General features: G+C 63.0%; 1 protein-coding gene across 1 annotated transcript in view; it reads left to right on the forward strand.

Annotated features, from left to right (window-relative positions):
• LOC116485703 (epiplakin-like) overlaps positions 1 to 11,679 on the forward strand; it is a 28,359-nt gene extending 16,680 nt beyond the window's left edge. The window contains 2 exon segments of the mRNA XM_032181196.1: positions 262 to 9,300; positions 9,347 to 11,679. Of these exon segments, the coding sequence (XP_032037087.1) occupies positions 262 to 9,300; positions 9,347 to 11,606 (11,299 nt within the window). The 3' untranslated portion in view covers positions 11,607 to 11,679.
• Positions 11,680 to 15,706: the final 4,027 nt, after the last annotated feature.

Below are 15,706 nucleotides of genomic sequence, written 5' to 3' on the forward strand. Positions count from 1 at the left end.
CGGCGCCGCCCTGGCCCGCAAGCCGACGCAGCGGGAGGCCCCGGCGCCGGCTGAGAACGGCGAGGCCGCGGGCTCCCGGCGGGAGCGCGAGCGCGAGCGCGAGCGGGAGCTGGAGCTGGAGCGGGCCCTGACGTCCCACAGCGTCGAGGTCTCGGCGGGCGGCTTCCACGGCAGGAAGGTCTCCCTGTGGGAGCTCCTCTTCTCCAAGTACGTCTGCGAGGCGAAGAGGCAGGAGCTGCTGGGGAAGGTGCGCGACGGCAGCCTGGCGCTGGACGAGCTGGCGAGGCTCCTCAGCGGCCTCATCCAGGAGGCGGTGGAGCAGAGCAGCAAGGTGAAATTCACGGGCCTCAGGCGGCAGGTGACCGCCTCGGACCTGCTGGACTCGGGCATCATCGACAAGGACACGCTGGCCGACCTGGTGCAGGGCTCCAAGACGGTGCAGCAGGTGACGGAAATGGCCTCCGTCAAGCGCTACCTGGACGGCACGGGCTGCATCGCCGGCGTGCTGGTGCCGTCCAAGGCCGACCCGGCCAAGATGGAGAAGATGAGCATCTACCAGGCCATGTGGAAGGGCATCCTGAGGCAGGGCACGGCCCTGGTGCTGCTGGAGGCGCAGGCTGCCACCGGCTTCCTCGTCGACCCGCTCAGCAACCAGAAGCTCTCCGTGGACGAGGCCGTGTCGTCCGGGCTGGTGGGCAGCGAGCTGCACGAGAAGCTGCTGTCGGCCGAGAGGGCCGTGACGGGCTACACCGACCCCTACAGCGGCGACCAGATCTCCCTCTTCCAGGCCATGAAGAAGGAGCTCATCGTCAAGGAGCACGGCATCCGCCTGCTCGAGGCCCAGATCGCCACCGGCGGCATCATCGACCCCGTGCACAGCCACCGCCTCCCCGTCGAAGCTGCCTACAAGCGCGGCTACTTTGACCAGGAGATGAACCAGATCCTCTCCGACCCCAGCGACGACACCAAGGGCTTCTTCGACCCCAACACGCACGAGAACCTCACCTACATGCAGCTCCTGCGCCGCTGCGTGCCCGACCCGGACACGGGGCTGCTCATGCTGCAGCTGATGGACAAGGGCTCGGTGCTCTACCAGCTGAGCGAGGACGCCCGCAAAGCCCTGCAGGCTGCCCGCACCACCGTCAGCGTGGGGCTCTTCCAGGGCCAGAGCGTCACCGTCTGGGAGCTCCTCTTCTCTCGCTACATCCCCGAGCACCGGCGCCAGGACCTCCTGCGCAAGTACAAGGCGGGGACGCTGGCCATCTCCGAGATGATCACCCTCCTCACCGCCATCATCACCGGGGCCGAGGGCCAGGGCCACGGCGCCGCCCTGGCCCGCAAGCCGACGCAGCGGGAGGCCCCGGCGCCGGCTGAGAACGGCGAGGCCGCGGGCTCCCGGCGGGAGCGCGAGCGCGAGCGGGAGCTGGAGCTGGAGCGGGCCCTGACGTCCCACAGCGTCGAGGTCTCGGCGGGCGGCTTCCACGGCAGGAAGGTCTCCCTGTGGGAGCTCCTCTTCTCCAAGTACGTCTGCGAGGCGAAGAGGCAGGAGCTGCTGGGGAAGGTGCGCGACGGCAGCCTGGCGCTGGACGAGCTGGCGAGGCTCCTCAGCGGCCTCATCCAGGAGGCGGTGGAGCAGAGCAGCAAGGTGAAATTCACGGGCCTCAGGCGGCAGGTGACCGCCTCGGACCTGCTGGACTCGGGCATCATCGACAAGGACACGCTGGCCGACCTGGTGCAGGGCTCCAAGACGGTGCAGCAGGTGACGGAAATGGCCTCCGTCAAGCGCTACCTGGACGGCACGGGCTGCATCGCCGGCGTGCTGGTGCCGTCCAAGGCCGACCCGGCCAAGATGGAGAAGATGAGCATCTACCAGGCCATGTGGAAGGGCATCCTGAGGCAGGGCACGGCCCTGGTGCTGCTGGAGGCGCAGGCTGCCACCGGCTTCCTCGTCGACCCGCTCAGCAACCAGAAGCTCTCCGTGGACGAGGCCGTGTCGTCCGGGCTGGTGGGCAGCGAGCTGCACGAGAAGCTGCTGTCGGCCGAGAGGGCCGTGACGGGCTACACCGACCCCTACAGCGGCGACCAGATCTCCCTCTTCCAGGCCATGAAGAAGGAGCTCATCGTCAAGGAGCACGGCATCCGCCTGCTCGAGGCCCAGATCGCCACCGGCGGCATCATCGACCCCGTGCACAGCCACCGCCTCCCCGTCGAAGCTGCCTACAAGCGCGGCTACTTTGACCAGGAGATGAACCAGATCCTCTCCGACCCCAGCGACGACACCAAGGGCTTCTTCGACCCCAACACGCACGAGAACCTCACCTACATGCAGCTCCTGCGCCGCTGCGTGCCCGACCCGGACACGGGGCTGCTCATGCTGCAGCTGATGGACAAGGGCTCGGTGCTCTACCAGCTGAGCGAGGACGCCCGCAAAGCCCTGCAGGCTGCCCGCACCACCGTCAGCGTGGGGCTCTTCCAGGGCCAGAGCGTCACCGTCTGGGAGCTCCTCTTCTCTCGCTACATCCCCGAGCACCGGCGCCAGGACCTCCTGCGCAAGTACAAGGCGGGGACGCTGGCCATCTCCGAGATGATCACCCTCCTCACCGCCATCATCACCGGGGCCGAGGGCCAGGGCCACGGCGCCGCCCTGGCCCGCAAGCCGACGCAGCGGGAGGCCCCGGCGCCGGCTGAGAACGGCGAGGCCGCGGGCTCCCGGCGGGAGCGCGAGCGCGAGCGGGAGCTGGAGCTGGAGCGGGCCCTGACGTCCCACAGCGTCGAGGTCTCGGCGGGCGGCTTCCACGGCAGGAAGGTCTCCCTGTGGGAGCTCCTCTTCTCCAAGTACGTCTGCGAGGCGAAGAGGCAGGAGCTGCTGGGGAAGGTGCGCGACGGCAGCCTGGCGCTGGACGAGCTGGCGAGGCTCCTCAGCGGCCTCATCCAGGAGGCGGTGGAGCAGAGCAGCAAGGTGAAATTCACGGGCCTCAGGCGGCAGGTGACCGCCTCGGACCTGCTGGACTCGGGCATCATCGACAAGGACACGCTGGCCGACCTGGTGCAGGGCTCCAAGACGGTGCAGCAGGTGACGGAAATGGCCTCCGTCAAGCGCTACCTGGACGGCACGGGCTGCATCGCCGGCGTGCTGGTGCCGTCCAAGGCCGACCCGGCCAAGATGGAGAAGATGAGCATCTACCAGGCCATGTGGAAGGGCATCCTGAGGCAGGGCACGGCCCTGGTGCTGCTGGAGGCGCAGGCTGCCACCGGCTTCCTCGTCGACCCGCTCAGCAACCAGAAGCTCTCCGTGGACGAGGCCGTGTCGTCCGGGCTGGTGGGCAGCGAGCTGCACGAGAAGCTGCTGTCGGCCGAGAGGGCCGTGACGGGCTACACCGACCCCTACAGCGGCGACCAGATCTCCCTCTTCCAGGCCATGAAGAAGGAGCTCATCGTCAAGGAGCACGGCATCCGCCTGCTCGAGGCCCAGATCGCCACCGGCGGCATCATCGACCCCGTGCACAGCCACCGCCTCCCCGTCGAAGCTGCCTACAAGCGCGGCTACTTTGACCAGGAGATGAACCAGATCCTCTCCGACCCCAGCGACGACACCAAGGGCTTCTTCGACCCCAACACGCACGAGAACCTCACCTACATGCAGCTCCTGCGCCGCTGCGTGCCCGACCCGGACACGGGGCTGCTCATGCTGCAGCTGATGGACAAGGGCTCGGTGCTCTACCAGCTGAGCGAGGACGCCCGCAAAGCCCTGCAGGCTGCCCGCACCACCGTCAGCGTGGGGCTCTTCCAGGGCCAGAGCGTCACCGTCTGGGAGCTCCTCTTCTCTCGCTACATCCCCGAGCACCGGCGCCAGGACCTCCTGCGCAAGTACAAGGCGGGGACGCTGGCCATCTCCGAGATGATCACCCTCCTCACCGCCATCATCACCGGGGCCGAGGGCCAGGGCCACGGCGCCGCCCTGGCCCGCAAGCCGACGCAGCGGGAGGCCCCGGCGCCGGCTGAGAACGGCGAGGCCGCGGGCTCCCGGCGGGAGCGCGAGCGCGAGCGGGAGCTGGAGCTGGAGCGGGCCCTGACGTCCCACAGCGTCGAGGTCTCGGCGGGCGGCTTCCACGGCAGGAAGGTCTCCCTGTGGGAGCTCCTCTTCTCCAAGTACGTCTGCGAGGCGAAGAGGCAGGAGCTGCTGGGGAAGGTGCGCGACGGCAGCCTGGCGCTGGACGAGCTGGCGAGGCTCCTCAGCGGCCTCATCCAGGAGGCGGTGGAGCAGAGCAGCAAGGTGAAATTCACGGGCCTCAGGCGGCAGGTGACCGCCTCGGACCTGCTGGACTCGGGCATCATCGACAAGGACACGCTGGCCGACCTGGTGCAGGGCTCCAAGACGGTGCAGCAGGTGACGGAAATGGCCTCCGTCAAGCGCTACCTGGACGGCACGGGCTGCATCGCCGGCATGCTGGTGCCGTCCAAGGCCGACCCGGCCAAGATGGAGAAGATGAGCATCTACCAGGCCATGTGGAAGGGCATCCTGAGGCAGGGCACGGCCCTGGTGCTGCTGGAGGCGCAGGCTGCCACCGGCTTCCTCGTCGACCCGCTCAGCAACCAGAAGCTCTCCGTGGACGAGGCCGTGTCGTCCGGGCTGGTGGGCAGCGAGCTGCACGAGAAGCTGCTGTCGGCCGAGAGGGCCGTGACGGGCTACACCGACCCCTACAGCGGCGACCAGATCTCCCTCTTCCAGGCCATGAAGAAGGAGCTCATCGTCAAGGAGCACGGCATCCGCCTGCTCGAGGCCCAGATCGCCACCGGCGGCATCATCGACCCCGTGCACAGCCACCGCCTCCCCGTCGAAGCTGCCTACAAGCGCGGCTACTTTGACCAGGAGATGAACCAGATCCTCTCCGACCCCAGCGACGACACCAAGGGCTTCTTCGACCCCAACACGCACGAGAACCTCACCTACATGCAGCTCCTGCGCCGCTGCGTGCCCGACCCGGACACGGGGCTGCTCATGCTGCAGCTGATGGACAAGGGCTCGGTGCTCTACCAGCTGAGCGAGGACGCCCGCAAAGCCCTGCAGGCTGCCCGCACCACCGTCAGCGTGGGGCTCTTCCAGGGCCAGAGCGTCACCGTCTGGGAGCTCCTCTTCTCTCGCTACATCCCCGAGCACCGGCGCCAGGACCTCCTGCGCAAGTACAAGGCGGGGACGCTGGCCATCTCCGAGATGATCACCCTCCTCACTGCCATCATCACCGGGGCCGAGGGCCAGGGCCACGGCGCCGCCCTGGCCCGCAAGCCGACGCAGCGGGAGGCCCCGGCGCCGGCTGAGAACGGCGAGGCCGCGGGCTCCCGGCGGGAGCGCGAGCGCGAGCGGGAGCTGGAGCTGGAGCGGGCCCTGACGTCCCACAGCGTCGAGGTCTCGGCGGGCGGCTTCCACGGCAGGAAGGTCTCCCTGTGGGAGCTCCTCTTCTCCAAGTACGTCTGCGAGGCGAAGAGGCAGGAGCTGCTGGGGAAGGTGCGCGACGGCAGCCTGGCGCTGGACGAGCTGGCGAGGCTCCTCAGCGGCCTCATCCAGGAGGCGGTGGAGCAGAGCAGCAAGGTGAAATTCACGGGCCTCAGGCGGCAGGTGACCGCCTCGGACCTGCTGGACTCGGGCATCATCGACAAGGACACGCTGGCCGACCTGGTGCAGGGCTCCAAGACGGTGCAGCAGGTGACGGAAATGGCCTCCGTCAAGCGCTACCTGGACGGCACGGGCTGCATCGCCGGCGTGCTGGTGCCGTCCAAGGCCGACCCGGCCAAGATGGAGAAGATGAGCATCTACCAGGCCATGTGGAAGGGCATCCTGAGGCAGGGCACGGCCCTGGTGCTGCTGGAGGCGCAGGCTGCCACCGGCTTCCTCGTCGACCCGCTCAGCAACCAGAAGCTCTCCGTGGACGAGGCCGTGTCGTCCGGGCTGGTGGGCAGCGAGCTGCACGAGAAGCTGCTGTCGGCCGAGAGGGCCGTGACGGGCTACACCGACCCCTACAGCGGCGACCAGATCTCCCTCTTCCAGGCCATGAAGAAGGAGCTCATCGTCAAGGAGCACGGCATCCGCCTGCTCGAGGCCCAGATCGCCACCGGCGGCATCATCGACCCCGTGCACAGCCACCGCCTCCCCGTCGAAGCTGCCTACAAGCGCGGCTACTTTGACCAGGAGATGAACCAGATCCTCTCCGACCCCAGCGACGACACCAAGGGCTTCTTCGACCCCAACACGCACGAGAACCTCACCTACATGCAGCTCCTGCGCCGCTGCGTGCCCGACCCGGACACGGGGCTGCTCATGCTGCAGCTGATGGACAAGGGCTCGGTGCTCTACCAGCTGAGCGAGGACGCCCGCAAAGCCCTGCAGGCTGCCCGCACCACCGTCAGCGTGGGGCTCTTCCAGGGCCAGAGCGTCACCGTCTGGGAGCTCCTCTTCTCTCGCTACATCCCCGAGCACCGGCGCCAGGACCTCCTGCGCAAGTACAAGGCGGGGACGCTGGCCATCTCCGAGATGATCACCCTCCTCACCGCCATCATCACCGGGGCCGAGGGCCAGGGCCACGGCGCCGCCCTGGCCCGCAAGCCGACGCAGCGGGAGGCCCCGGCGCCGGCTGAGAACGGCGAGGCCGCGGGCTCCCGGCGGGAGCGCGAGCGCGAGCGGGAGCTGGAGCTGGAGCGGGCCCTGACGTCCCACAGCGTCGAGGTCTCGGCGGGCGGCTTCCACGGCAGGAAGGTCTCCCTGTGGGAGCTCCTCTTCTCCAAGTACGTCTGCGAGGCGAAGAGGCAGGAGCTGCTGGGGAAGGTGCGCGACGGCAGCCTGGCGCTGGACGAGCTGGCGAGGCTCCTCAGCGGCCTCATCCAGGAGGCGGTGGAGCAGAGCAGCAAGGTGAAATTCACGGGCCTCAGGCGGCAGGTGACCGCCTCGGACCTGCTGGACTCGGGCATCATCGACAAGGACACGCTGGCCGACCTGGTGCAGGGCTCCAAGACGGTGCAGCAGGTGACGGAAATGGCCTCCGTCAAGCGCTACCTGGACGGCACGGGCTGCATCGCCGGCATGCTGGTGCCGTCCAAGGCCGACCCGGCCAAGATGGAGAAGATGAGCATCTACCAGGCCATGTGGAAGGGCATCCTGAGGCAGGGCACGGCCCTGGTGCTGCTGGAGGCGCAGGCTGCCACCGGCTTCCTCGTCGACCCGCTCAGCAACCAGAAGCTCTCCGTGGACGAGGCCGTGTCGTCCGGGCTGGTGGGCAGCGAGCTGCACGAGAAGCTGCTGTCGGCCGAGAGGGCCGTGACGGGCTACACCGACCCCTACAGCGGCGACCAGATCTCCCTCTTCCAGGCCATGAAGAAGGAGCTCATCGTCAAGGAGCACGGCATCCGCCTGCTCGAGGCCCAGATCGCCACCGGCGGCATCATCGACCCCGTGCACAGCCACCGCCTCCCCGTCGAAGCTGCCTACAAGCGCGGCTACTTTGACCAGGAGATGAACCAGATCCTCTCCGACCCCAGCGACGACACCAAGGGCTTCTTCGACCCCAACACGCACGAGAACCTCACCTACATGCAGCTCCTGCGCCGCTGCGTGCCCGACCCGGACACGGGGCTGCTCATGCTGCAGCTGATGGACAAGGGCTCGGTGCTCTACCAGCTGAGCGAGGACGCCCGCAAAGCCCTGCAGGCTGCCCGCACCACCGTCAGCGTGGGGCTCTTCCAGGGCCAGAGCGTCACCGTCTGGGAGCTCCTCTTCTCTCGCTACATCCCCGAGCACCGGCGCCAGGACCTCCTGCGCAAGTACAAGGCGGGGACGCTGGCCATCTCCGAGATGATCACCCTCCTCACCGCCATCATCACCGGGGCCGAGGGCCAGGGCCACGGCGCCGCCCTGGCCCGCAAGCCGACGCAGCGGGAGGCCCCGGCGCCGGCTGAGAACGGCGAGGCCGCGGGCTCCCGGCGGGAGCGCGAGCGCGAGCGCGAGCGGGAGCTGGAGCTGGAGCGGGCCCTGACGTCCCACAGCGTCGAGGTCTCGGCGGGCGGCTTCCACGGCAGGAAGGTCTCCCTGTGGGAGCTCCTCTTCTCCAAGTACGTCTGCGAGGCGAAGAGGCAGGAGCTGCTGGGGAAGGTGCGCGACGGCAGCCTGGCGCTGGACGAGCTGGCGAGGCTCCTCAGCGGCCTCATCCAGGAGGCGGTGGAGCAGAGCAGCAAGGTGAAATTCACGGGCCTCAGGCGGCAGGTGACCGCCTCGGACCTGCTGGACTCGGGCATCATCGACAAGGACACGCTGGCCGACCTGGTGCAGGGCTCCAAGACGGTGCAGCAGGTGACGGAAATGGCCTCCGTCAAGCGCTACCTGGACGGCACGGGCTGCATCGCCGGCGTGCTGGTGCCGTCCAAGGCCGACCCGGCCAAGATGGAGAAGATGAGCATCTACCAGGCCATGTGGAAGGGCATCCTGAGGCAGGGCACGGCCCTGGTGCTGCTGGAGGCGCAGGCTGCCACCGGCTTCCTCGTCGACCCGCTCAGCAACCAGAAGCTCTCCGTGGACGAGGCCGTGTCGTCCGGGCTGGTGGGCAGCGAGCTGCACGAGAAGCTGCTGTCGGCCGAGAGGGCCGTGACGGGCTACACCGACCCCTACAGCGGCGACCAGATCTCCCTCTTCCAGGCCATGAAGAAGGAGCTCATCGTCAAGGAGCACGGCATCCGCCTGCTCGAGGCCCAGATCGCCACCGGCGGCATCATCGACCCCGTGCACAGCCACCGCCTCCCCGTCGAAGCTGCCTACAAGCGCGGCTACTTTGACCAGGAGATGAACCAGATCCTCTCCGACCCCAGCGACGACACCAAGGGCTTCTTCGACCCCAACACGCACGAGAACCTCACCTACATGCAGCTCCTGCGCCGCTGCGTGCCCGACCCGGACACGGGGCTGCTCATGCTGCAGCTGATGGACAAGGGCTCGGTGCTCTACCAGCTGAGCGAGGACGCCCGCAAAGCCCTGCAGGCTGCCCGCACCACCGTCAGCGTGGGGCTCTTCCAGGGCCAGAGCGTCACCGTCTGGGAGCTCCTCTTCTCTCGCTACATCCCCGAGCACCGGCGCCAGGACCTCCTGCGCAAGTACAAGGCGGGGACGCTGGCCATCTCCGAGATGATCACCCTCCTCACCGCCATCATCACCGGGGCCGAGGGCCAGGGCCACGGCGCCGCCCTGGCCCGCAAGCCGACGCAGCGGGAGGCCCCGGCGCCGGCTGAGAACGGCGAGGCCGCGGGCTCCCGGCGGGAGCGCGAGCGCGAGCCGGGAGCTGGAGCTGGAGCGGGCCCTGACGTCCCACAGCGTCGAGGTCTCGGCGGGCGGCTTCCACGGCAGGAAGGTCTCCCTGTGGGAGCTCCTCTTCTCCAAGTACGTCTGCGAGGCGAAGAGGCAGGAGCTGCTGGGGAAGGTGCGCGACGGCAGCCTGGCGCTGGACGAGCTGGCGAGGCTCCTCAGCGGCCTCATCCAGGAGGCGGTGGAGCAGAGCAGCAAGGTGAAATTCACGGGCCTCAGGCGGCAGGTGACCGCCTCGGACCTGCTGGACTCGGGCATCATCGACAAGGACACGCTGGCCGACCTGGTGCAGGGCTCCAAGACGGTGCAGCAGGTGACGGAAATGGCCTCCGTCAAGCGCTACCTGGACGGCACGGGCTGCATCGCCGGCATGCTGGTGCCGTCCAAGGCCGACCCGGCCAAGATGGAGAAGATGAGCATCTACCAGGCCATGTGGAAGGGCATCCTGAGGCAGGGCACGGCCCTGGTGCTGCTGGAGGCGCAGGCTGCCACCGGCTTCCTCGTCGACCCGCTCAGCAACCAGAAGCTCTCCGTGGACGAGGCCGTGTCGTCCGGGCTGGTGGGCAGCGAGCTGCACGAGAAGCTGCTGTCGGCCGAGAGGGCCGTGACGGGCTACACCGACCCCTACAGCGGCGACCAGATCTCCCTCTTCCAGGCCATGAAGAAGGAGCTCATCGTCAAGGAGCACGGCATCCGCCTGCTCGAGGCCCAGATCGCCACCGGCGGCATCATCGACCCCGTGCACAGCCACCGCCTCCCCGTCGAAGCTGCCTACAAGCGCGGCTACTTTGACCAGGAGATGAACCAGATCCTCTCCGACCCCAGCGACGACACCAAGGGCTTCTTCGACCCCAACACGCACGAGAACCTCACCTACATGCAGCTCCTGCGCCGCTGCGTGCCCGACCCGGACACGGGGCTGCTCATGCTGCAGCTGATGGACAAGGGCTCGGTGCTCTACCAGCTGAGCGAGGACGCCCGCAAAGCCCTGCAGGCTGCCCGCACCACCGTCAGCGTGGGGCTCTTCCAGGGCCAGAGCGTCACCGTCTGGGAGCTCCTCTTCTCTCGCTACATCCCCGAGCACCGGCGCCAGGACCTCCTGCGCAAGTACAAGGCGGGGACGCTGGCCATCTCCGAGATGATCACCCTCCTCACCGCCATCATCACCGGGGCCGAGGGCCAGGGCCACGGCGCCGCCCTGGCCCGCAAGCCGACGCAGCGGGAGGCCCCGGCGCCGGCTGAGAACGGCGAGGCCGCGGGCTCCCGGCGGGAGCGCGAGCGCGAGCGCGAGCGGGAGCTGGAGCTGGAGCGGGCCCTGACGTCCCACAGCGTCGAGGTCTCGGCGGGCGGCTTCCACGGCAGGAAGGTCTCCCTGTGGGAGCTCCTCTTCTCCAAGTACGTCTGCGAGGCGAAGAGGCAGGAGCTGCTGGGGAAGGTGCGCGACGGCAGCCTGGCGCTGGACGAGCTGGCGAGGCTCCTCAGCGGCCTCATCCAGGAGGCGGTGGAGCAGAGCAGCAAGGTGAAATTCACGGGCCTCAGGCGGCAGGTGACCGCCTCGGACCTGCTGGACTCGGGCATCATCGACAAGGACACGCTGGCCGACCTGGTGCAGGGCTCCAAGACGGTGCAGCAGGTGACGGAAATGGCCTCCGTCAAGCGCTACCTGGACGGCACGGGCTGCATCGCCGGCGTGCTGGTGCCGTCCAAGGCCGACCCGGCCAAGATGGAGAAGATGAGCATCTACCAGGCCATGTGGAAGGGCATCCTGAGGCAGGGCACGGCCCTGGTGCTGCTGGAGGCGCAGGCTGCCACCGGCTTCCTCGTCGACCCGCTCAGCAACCAGAAGCTCTCCGTGGACGAGGCCGTGTCGTCCGGGCTGGTGGGCAGCGAGCTGCACGAGAAGCTGCTGTCGGCCGAGAGGGCCGTGACGGGCTACACCGACCCCTACAGCGGCGACCAGATCTCCCTCTTCCAGGCCATGAAGAAGGAGCTCATCGTCAAGGAGCACGGCATCCGCCTGCTCGAGGCCCAGATCGCCACCGGCGGCATCATCGACCCCGTGCACAGCCACCGCCTCCCCGTCGAAGCTGCCTACAAGCGCGGCTACTTTGACCAGGAGATGAACCAGATCCTCTCCGACCCCAGCGACGACACCAAGGGCTTCTTCGACCCCAACACGCACGAGAACCTCACCTACATGCAGCTCCTGCGCCGCTGCGTTCTTGACCCAGACTCTAATCTTTATTTCCTTAATATTTTCTCTAATTAATCATAATACCCTCTACTTTTTTTCCGTGTTATTTCATTGGTGATGAATTTTTTCTTTGTTGGGACTTTTTTTGCTGCTGGCATTTTTTTCATTTTTTTAATATATTCTTTTTTCTTTTTTTATTGCTTGTAGAGTATTTCCTTCTTCTCTTTGATGTTTTGTAATGTTTGTACAGCAGTTACGGTATTTACGTGACTCATCTGAGCATTACTTTATAGCTTTTTAATCCATTGTCTTCTATAATTTAACTGGAATTCATGAATCAGCCTGGCTTATGTCCAGTCATTTTGGTGCAAGATGTTGTACTTTTTCCTTTATCTTTCTTTAGATATAAGGATGTCTTTGTATTAGGTGTAATGAGAAATGAAATTTTATTCATTCTTTCTTCTATATCTTTACATATGGGAAACATTTTTTTTTAGAAGATCAATGTGACATTGCCATAGTTTTAGTTTTGCTTGCCTGCCTCCTGCATGGAGAACACGTTTCCATGTAGGCATCATGTCAGGCCAATGTTAAGTGTTACTGGGCTCGTATCCGTTATCTGTGTTTGCTGTTACTGCCTCAGTCCATCCAATATTTCTGGAGGGCTCTAAACCACATATACCCTTAACTGGGAGTGGTTTGGTCTCTCTCTGATGTGTACAATCAAATCACCCAAGTTTTTTGCTTTTCCTGCCTTCAGTTGTCCAGCTCTCCTGAGAGCCTCTAGAGAGAGTTGTTTTGTGGGATCCATGCAAGAGCTGAGAAACAGTAGCATATGTTGTCTTTCTGTACTTGTAGCCAACGCTGTCCCTGTATGCAGCCAGCAGTAAGGGGAGCTGGTGGTACAGAAGCTGCTACCTCCAGCTGTTTCCTTCGGTACGTTTCTCATCTTCCTTTGCCATTCCATGTCCTGAGCTGACTTTTCCTCCCTTCAAATGCAGCCCACGTGCATGTTTCTGGAGTAGAGACAGCCTCTGGACCACTGTGCCATACAGTTCAGTACTGAATAATTCTACTACTGCTTAATAAAAGGAAACATATAAACCTTAGATTCATTGTCTTTGGCTATTTGCCTTAATTAACTCAGGTGCATCCTTAAAAAATCAAGTTCTCACCACGGTTTTTGTAGCTGATAGGTGAAAGAAAATGTAGATTAGCTGTGGAACTCCTTACCATAAACTGCTGCGTAGTCCAGAGAGTCGCATGGACTCAAAAAGTCATGGGACAAATTACTGGGAGTGGGCTATTAAATGCATGGAAATACTCAGTCCCAGGAGGTTCCTGAGCCACAGTTTACTTGGAGATGGGAGACACAATCAGGGAGGTATCAGTACGGGCTTGCACTGTTGTTACATGCTCAGTGTAGGCTCTGACACTGGACAAAGCTGGCTGCAGCATAGTGGAAATGCAGACCTGTGCTCTGGGCTGATTTAACTGCAATTGAACTTGCCACCACCTTAATTATGAGCACATCGAAACACAGGAAATGCTGCAATTTACTCGAAGTGACACACTGTCAAGGGGATATTTTATAGCTCAGCATGCCATGGGCTTGTTGGGAGGAGGCTCACCAGGAAGGCACTGTAATGCTGAAGTAGGAAGTGCAGAGGAACAGCAGAGGAGGGTGTTCATCAGGGAGAGCATAGAGCTAGATCAGACAAAATGATGATACAGACCAACACAGAGCCCTGAAATCCCCATGCAGGCTGACACTGCGGAACTGGGAGGGGGCAAGGTGAGCATCCAGACAGGAGGGCCCCTCTGTGCCAGGACTGAGCTGGGTAAACAGTGTCTTCTGCAGGCAGAAGGGAGGGCAGACTCTGAGTGGAGACATAAAAGGGGCATAGAAATATAAATTACACACAGCAGGCAAGCAGGTAATGCATATTTACTATTTCCCCTAAGAACTGGGTTGTGAAGAAGCAACAGGGAGATTTCTGCACACAGTCAAACTGTGGCAATTGCTGCTGGGTTAAGGAAATTGCTGCAAGATCTGAAGAAAGGTAAGGCAAGGCAAGGCCTCTTAGCAAGGGAGCCAGCAGTGGAACTGCGTGTGTTGGGAGGGGGAAGCGCGTGCTGGGAGCAAGGCTGCTTAACACATGCAGACACAGGCTGGGAAATGCTGTGAACAGCAAGGGAGCAGATAGTATTAAGTTATTCAGGTTAGTAAAGACATGTGCCAGCTGCAAAGACTGCTGGAAGACCAAACAACATACAGTGAGCGGAATAAAAAAGGCAGATTATGTTCAACATAGGTGAAAATGCACAAATGGGGAGAAGCAGCCCTGCTGTGCACATACCCAGCTCTGAACTGTTGCAGCTCAGCAGCAAGAATTGTAACAGAGTATTTGATGTGTGCTCAGCAACAGCCAGAGTAACTCACATGTTAAGATTAGGGATGGAGCAGAGAACAGGGAAAGAATCAGAGAATCATAGAATGGCTTGGGTTAGAAGGGCCCTCAAAGATCACCCAGTTCCAAGCCCCCTGCCATAGCAGGGATGCCACCCACTAGATCAGGTTGCCCAGGGCATCATCCAACCTGGTCTTGAACACCTCCAGGGATGGGGTATCCACAGCTTCTCTGGACAACCTGTTCCAGTGCCTCGCCACCCTGTGAGCAAAGAATTTCCTCCTAACCTCTAATCTAAATCTTTTAGTCTTTTAGTTTAACACCATTCCCCCTCATCCTGTCAATATCTGATTGAGCAAAGAGTTACTCTCCACTTTTTTTATAAGCCCCCTTCAAGTACTGAAAGACAGCAGTGAGGTCACCCCGGAGCCTTCTCTTCTCCAGGCTGAACAGCCCCAGCTCTCTCAGCTGTCTTCCCAGAGAGGCGCTCCAGCCCCTTGATCATCTTCGTGGCCCTCCTCTGGGCCCTCTCTAGCAGCCCCACATCCTTCTTGTGCTGGGGGCTCCAGACCTGGACACAAGGCTCCAGGTGAGGCCTCACGAGGGCAGAGCAGAGGGGGACAACCACCTCCCTCCCCTGCTGGTCACCCCTCTGTTGATGCAGCCCAGGACACAGTTGGCCTTCTGGGCTGCAAGTGCACACTGACAACTTATGTCAAGCTTTTCGTCCAACAGAACCCCCAAGTCCTTCTCTGTAGGGCTCCTCTCAATAGGTTCTTCTCCCAGTCTGTACTCCTTTCCGGGATTGCCCCAGCCCAAGTGCAACACCCTGCATTTAGACTTGTTGAACCTCATTACGTTCACATGGGCCCACTTTTCAAGCCTGTCCAGGTCCCTTCAGATGGCATCCCTTCCTTCTATCGTTATCAACCACACCACTCAGCTTGGTGTGTCATCTGCGAATTTGCTGAGGGTGCACTCGATCCCACTGTCTACGTCGCAGCTTTCCCCAGGTGCTCTTAGCAGGCTGTTCTGCCAGGCACCACCATCCATCGCCTGTGCCCATGGACAGACGCTTGCTCTCGGAGAAGGGCAGCAGAGCAGGGCAGACCCCACCAGCTGCATTCAGCTCTGCGCATCCCCCAGTGCCCAAGGCCAGCTCTGCAGACATCCCTCATGGCCAAGGCTCTGCTCTGCAAGTCTGTGGCATGCCAAGGCGCCCTGCAGCCCCCACCAGAGCTGGATCTTTGTGCCATCTCCACACACGCCCTCAGAAGACAACAGGAGCATGGGATGGGGACCTGGGCCACTCCATCAGCATGTATACCCCCAATGTGCCCAGGAGCCACAGAGCAAAACCCTTATGCCAGGAAGCTGGGGAGTCAAAAGATAAGCAAGTTCTCTGGAAAGGTGTCAGGAAGCAGCGGCTGTACACTGCTGGCACCACCCCAACCACCCTGGGGATTATTGTCCTCCCTGCCCTGCCACAGGCCAGGTGGCCTGAAGCACCAGCGAAATGCTCGCTGATCCCCGTTTCCCAGGAATCACGTGTCTGGATGAAAGATGCTTCAGTTTCTTTCCCACAGAGTACACAGTTGTGCAACCGCTTATCTCCAAGCCAGAATAAAAAGGATTTTTGTCTTTTCTGTTTGCCTATGGTTGCTCCCTGTGCCCATCCCTTCAGTGCTGGGTTTGGCCGGTTCATTGCGGTTGTTAAAAGAGCACATAGAATCAGAGAATCTCCTAAGCTGGGAGGGATCCACA

The sequence above is a fragment of the Aythya fuligula genome, chromosome 2 (assembly GCF_009819795.1).
Source record: "Aythya fuligula isolate bAytFul2 chromosome 2, bAytFul2.pri, whole genome shotgun sequence".
NCBI lineage: Eukaryota > Metazoa > Chordata > Aves > Anseriformes > Anatidae > Aythya > Aythya fuligula.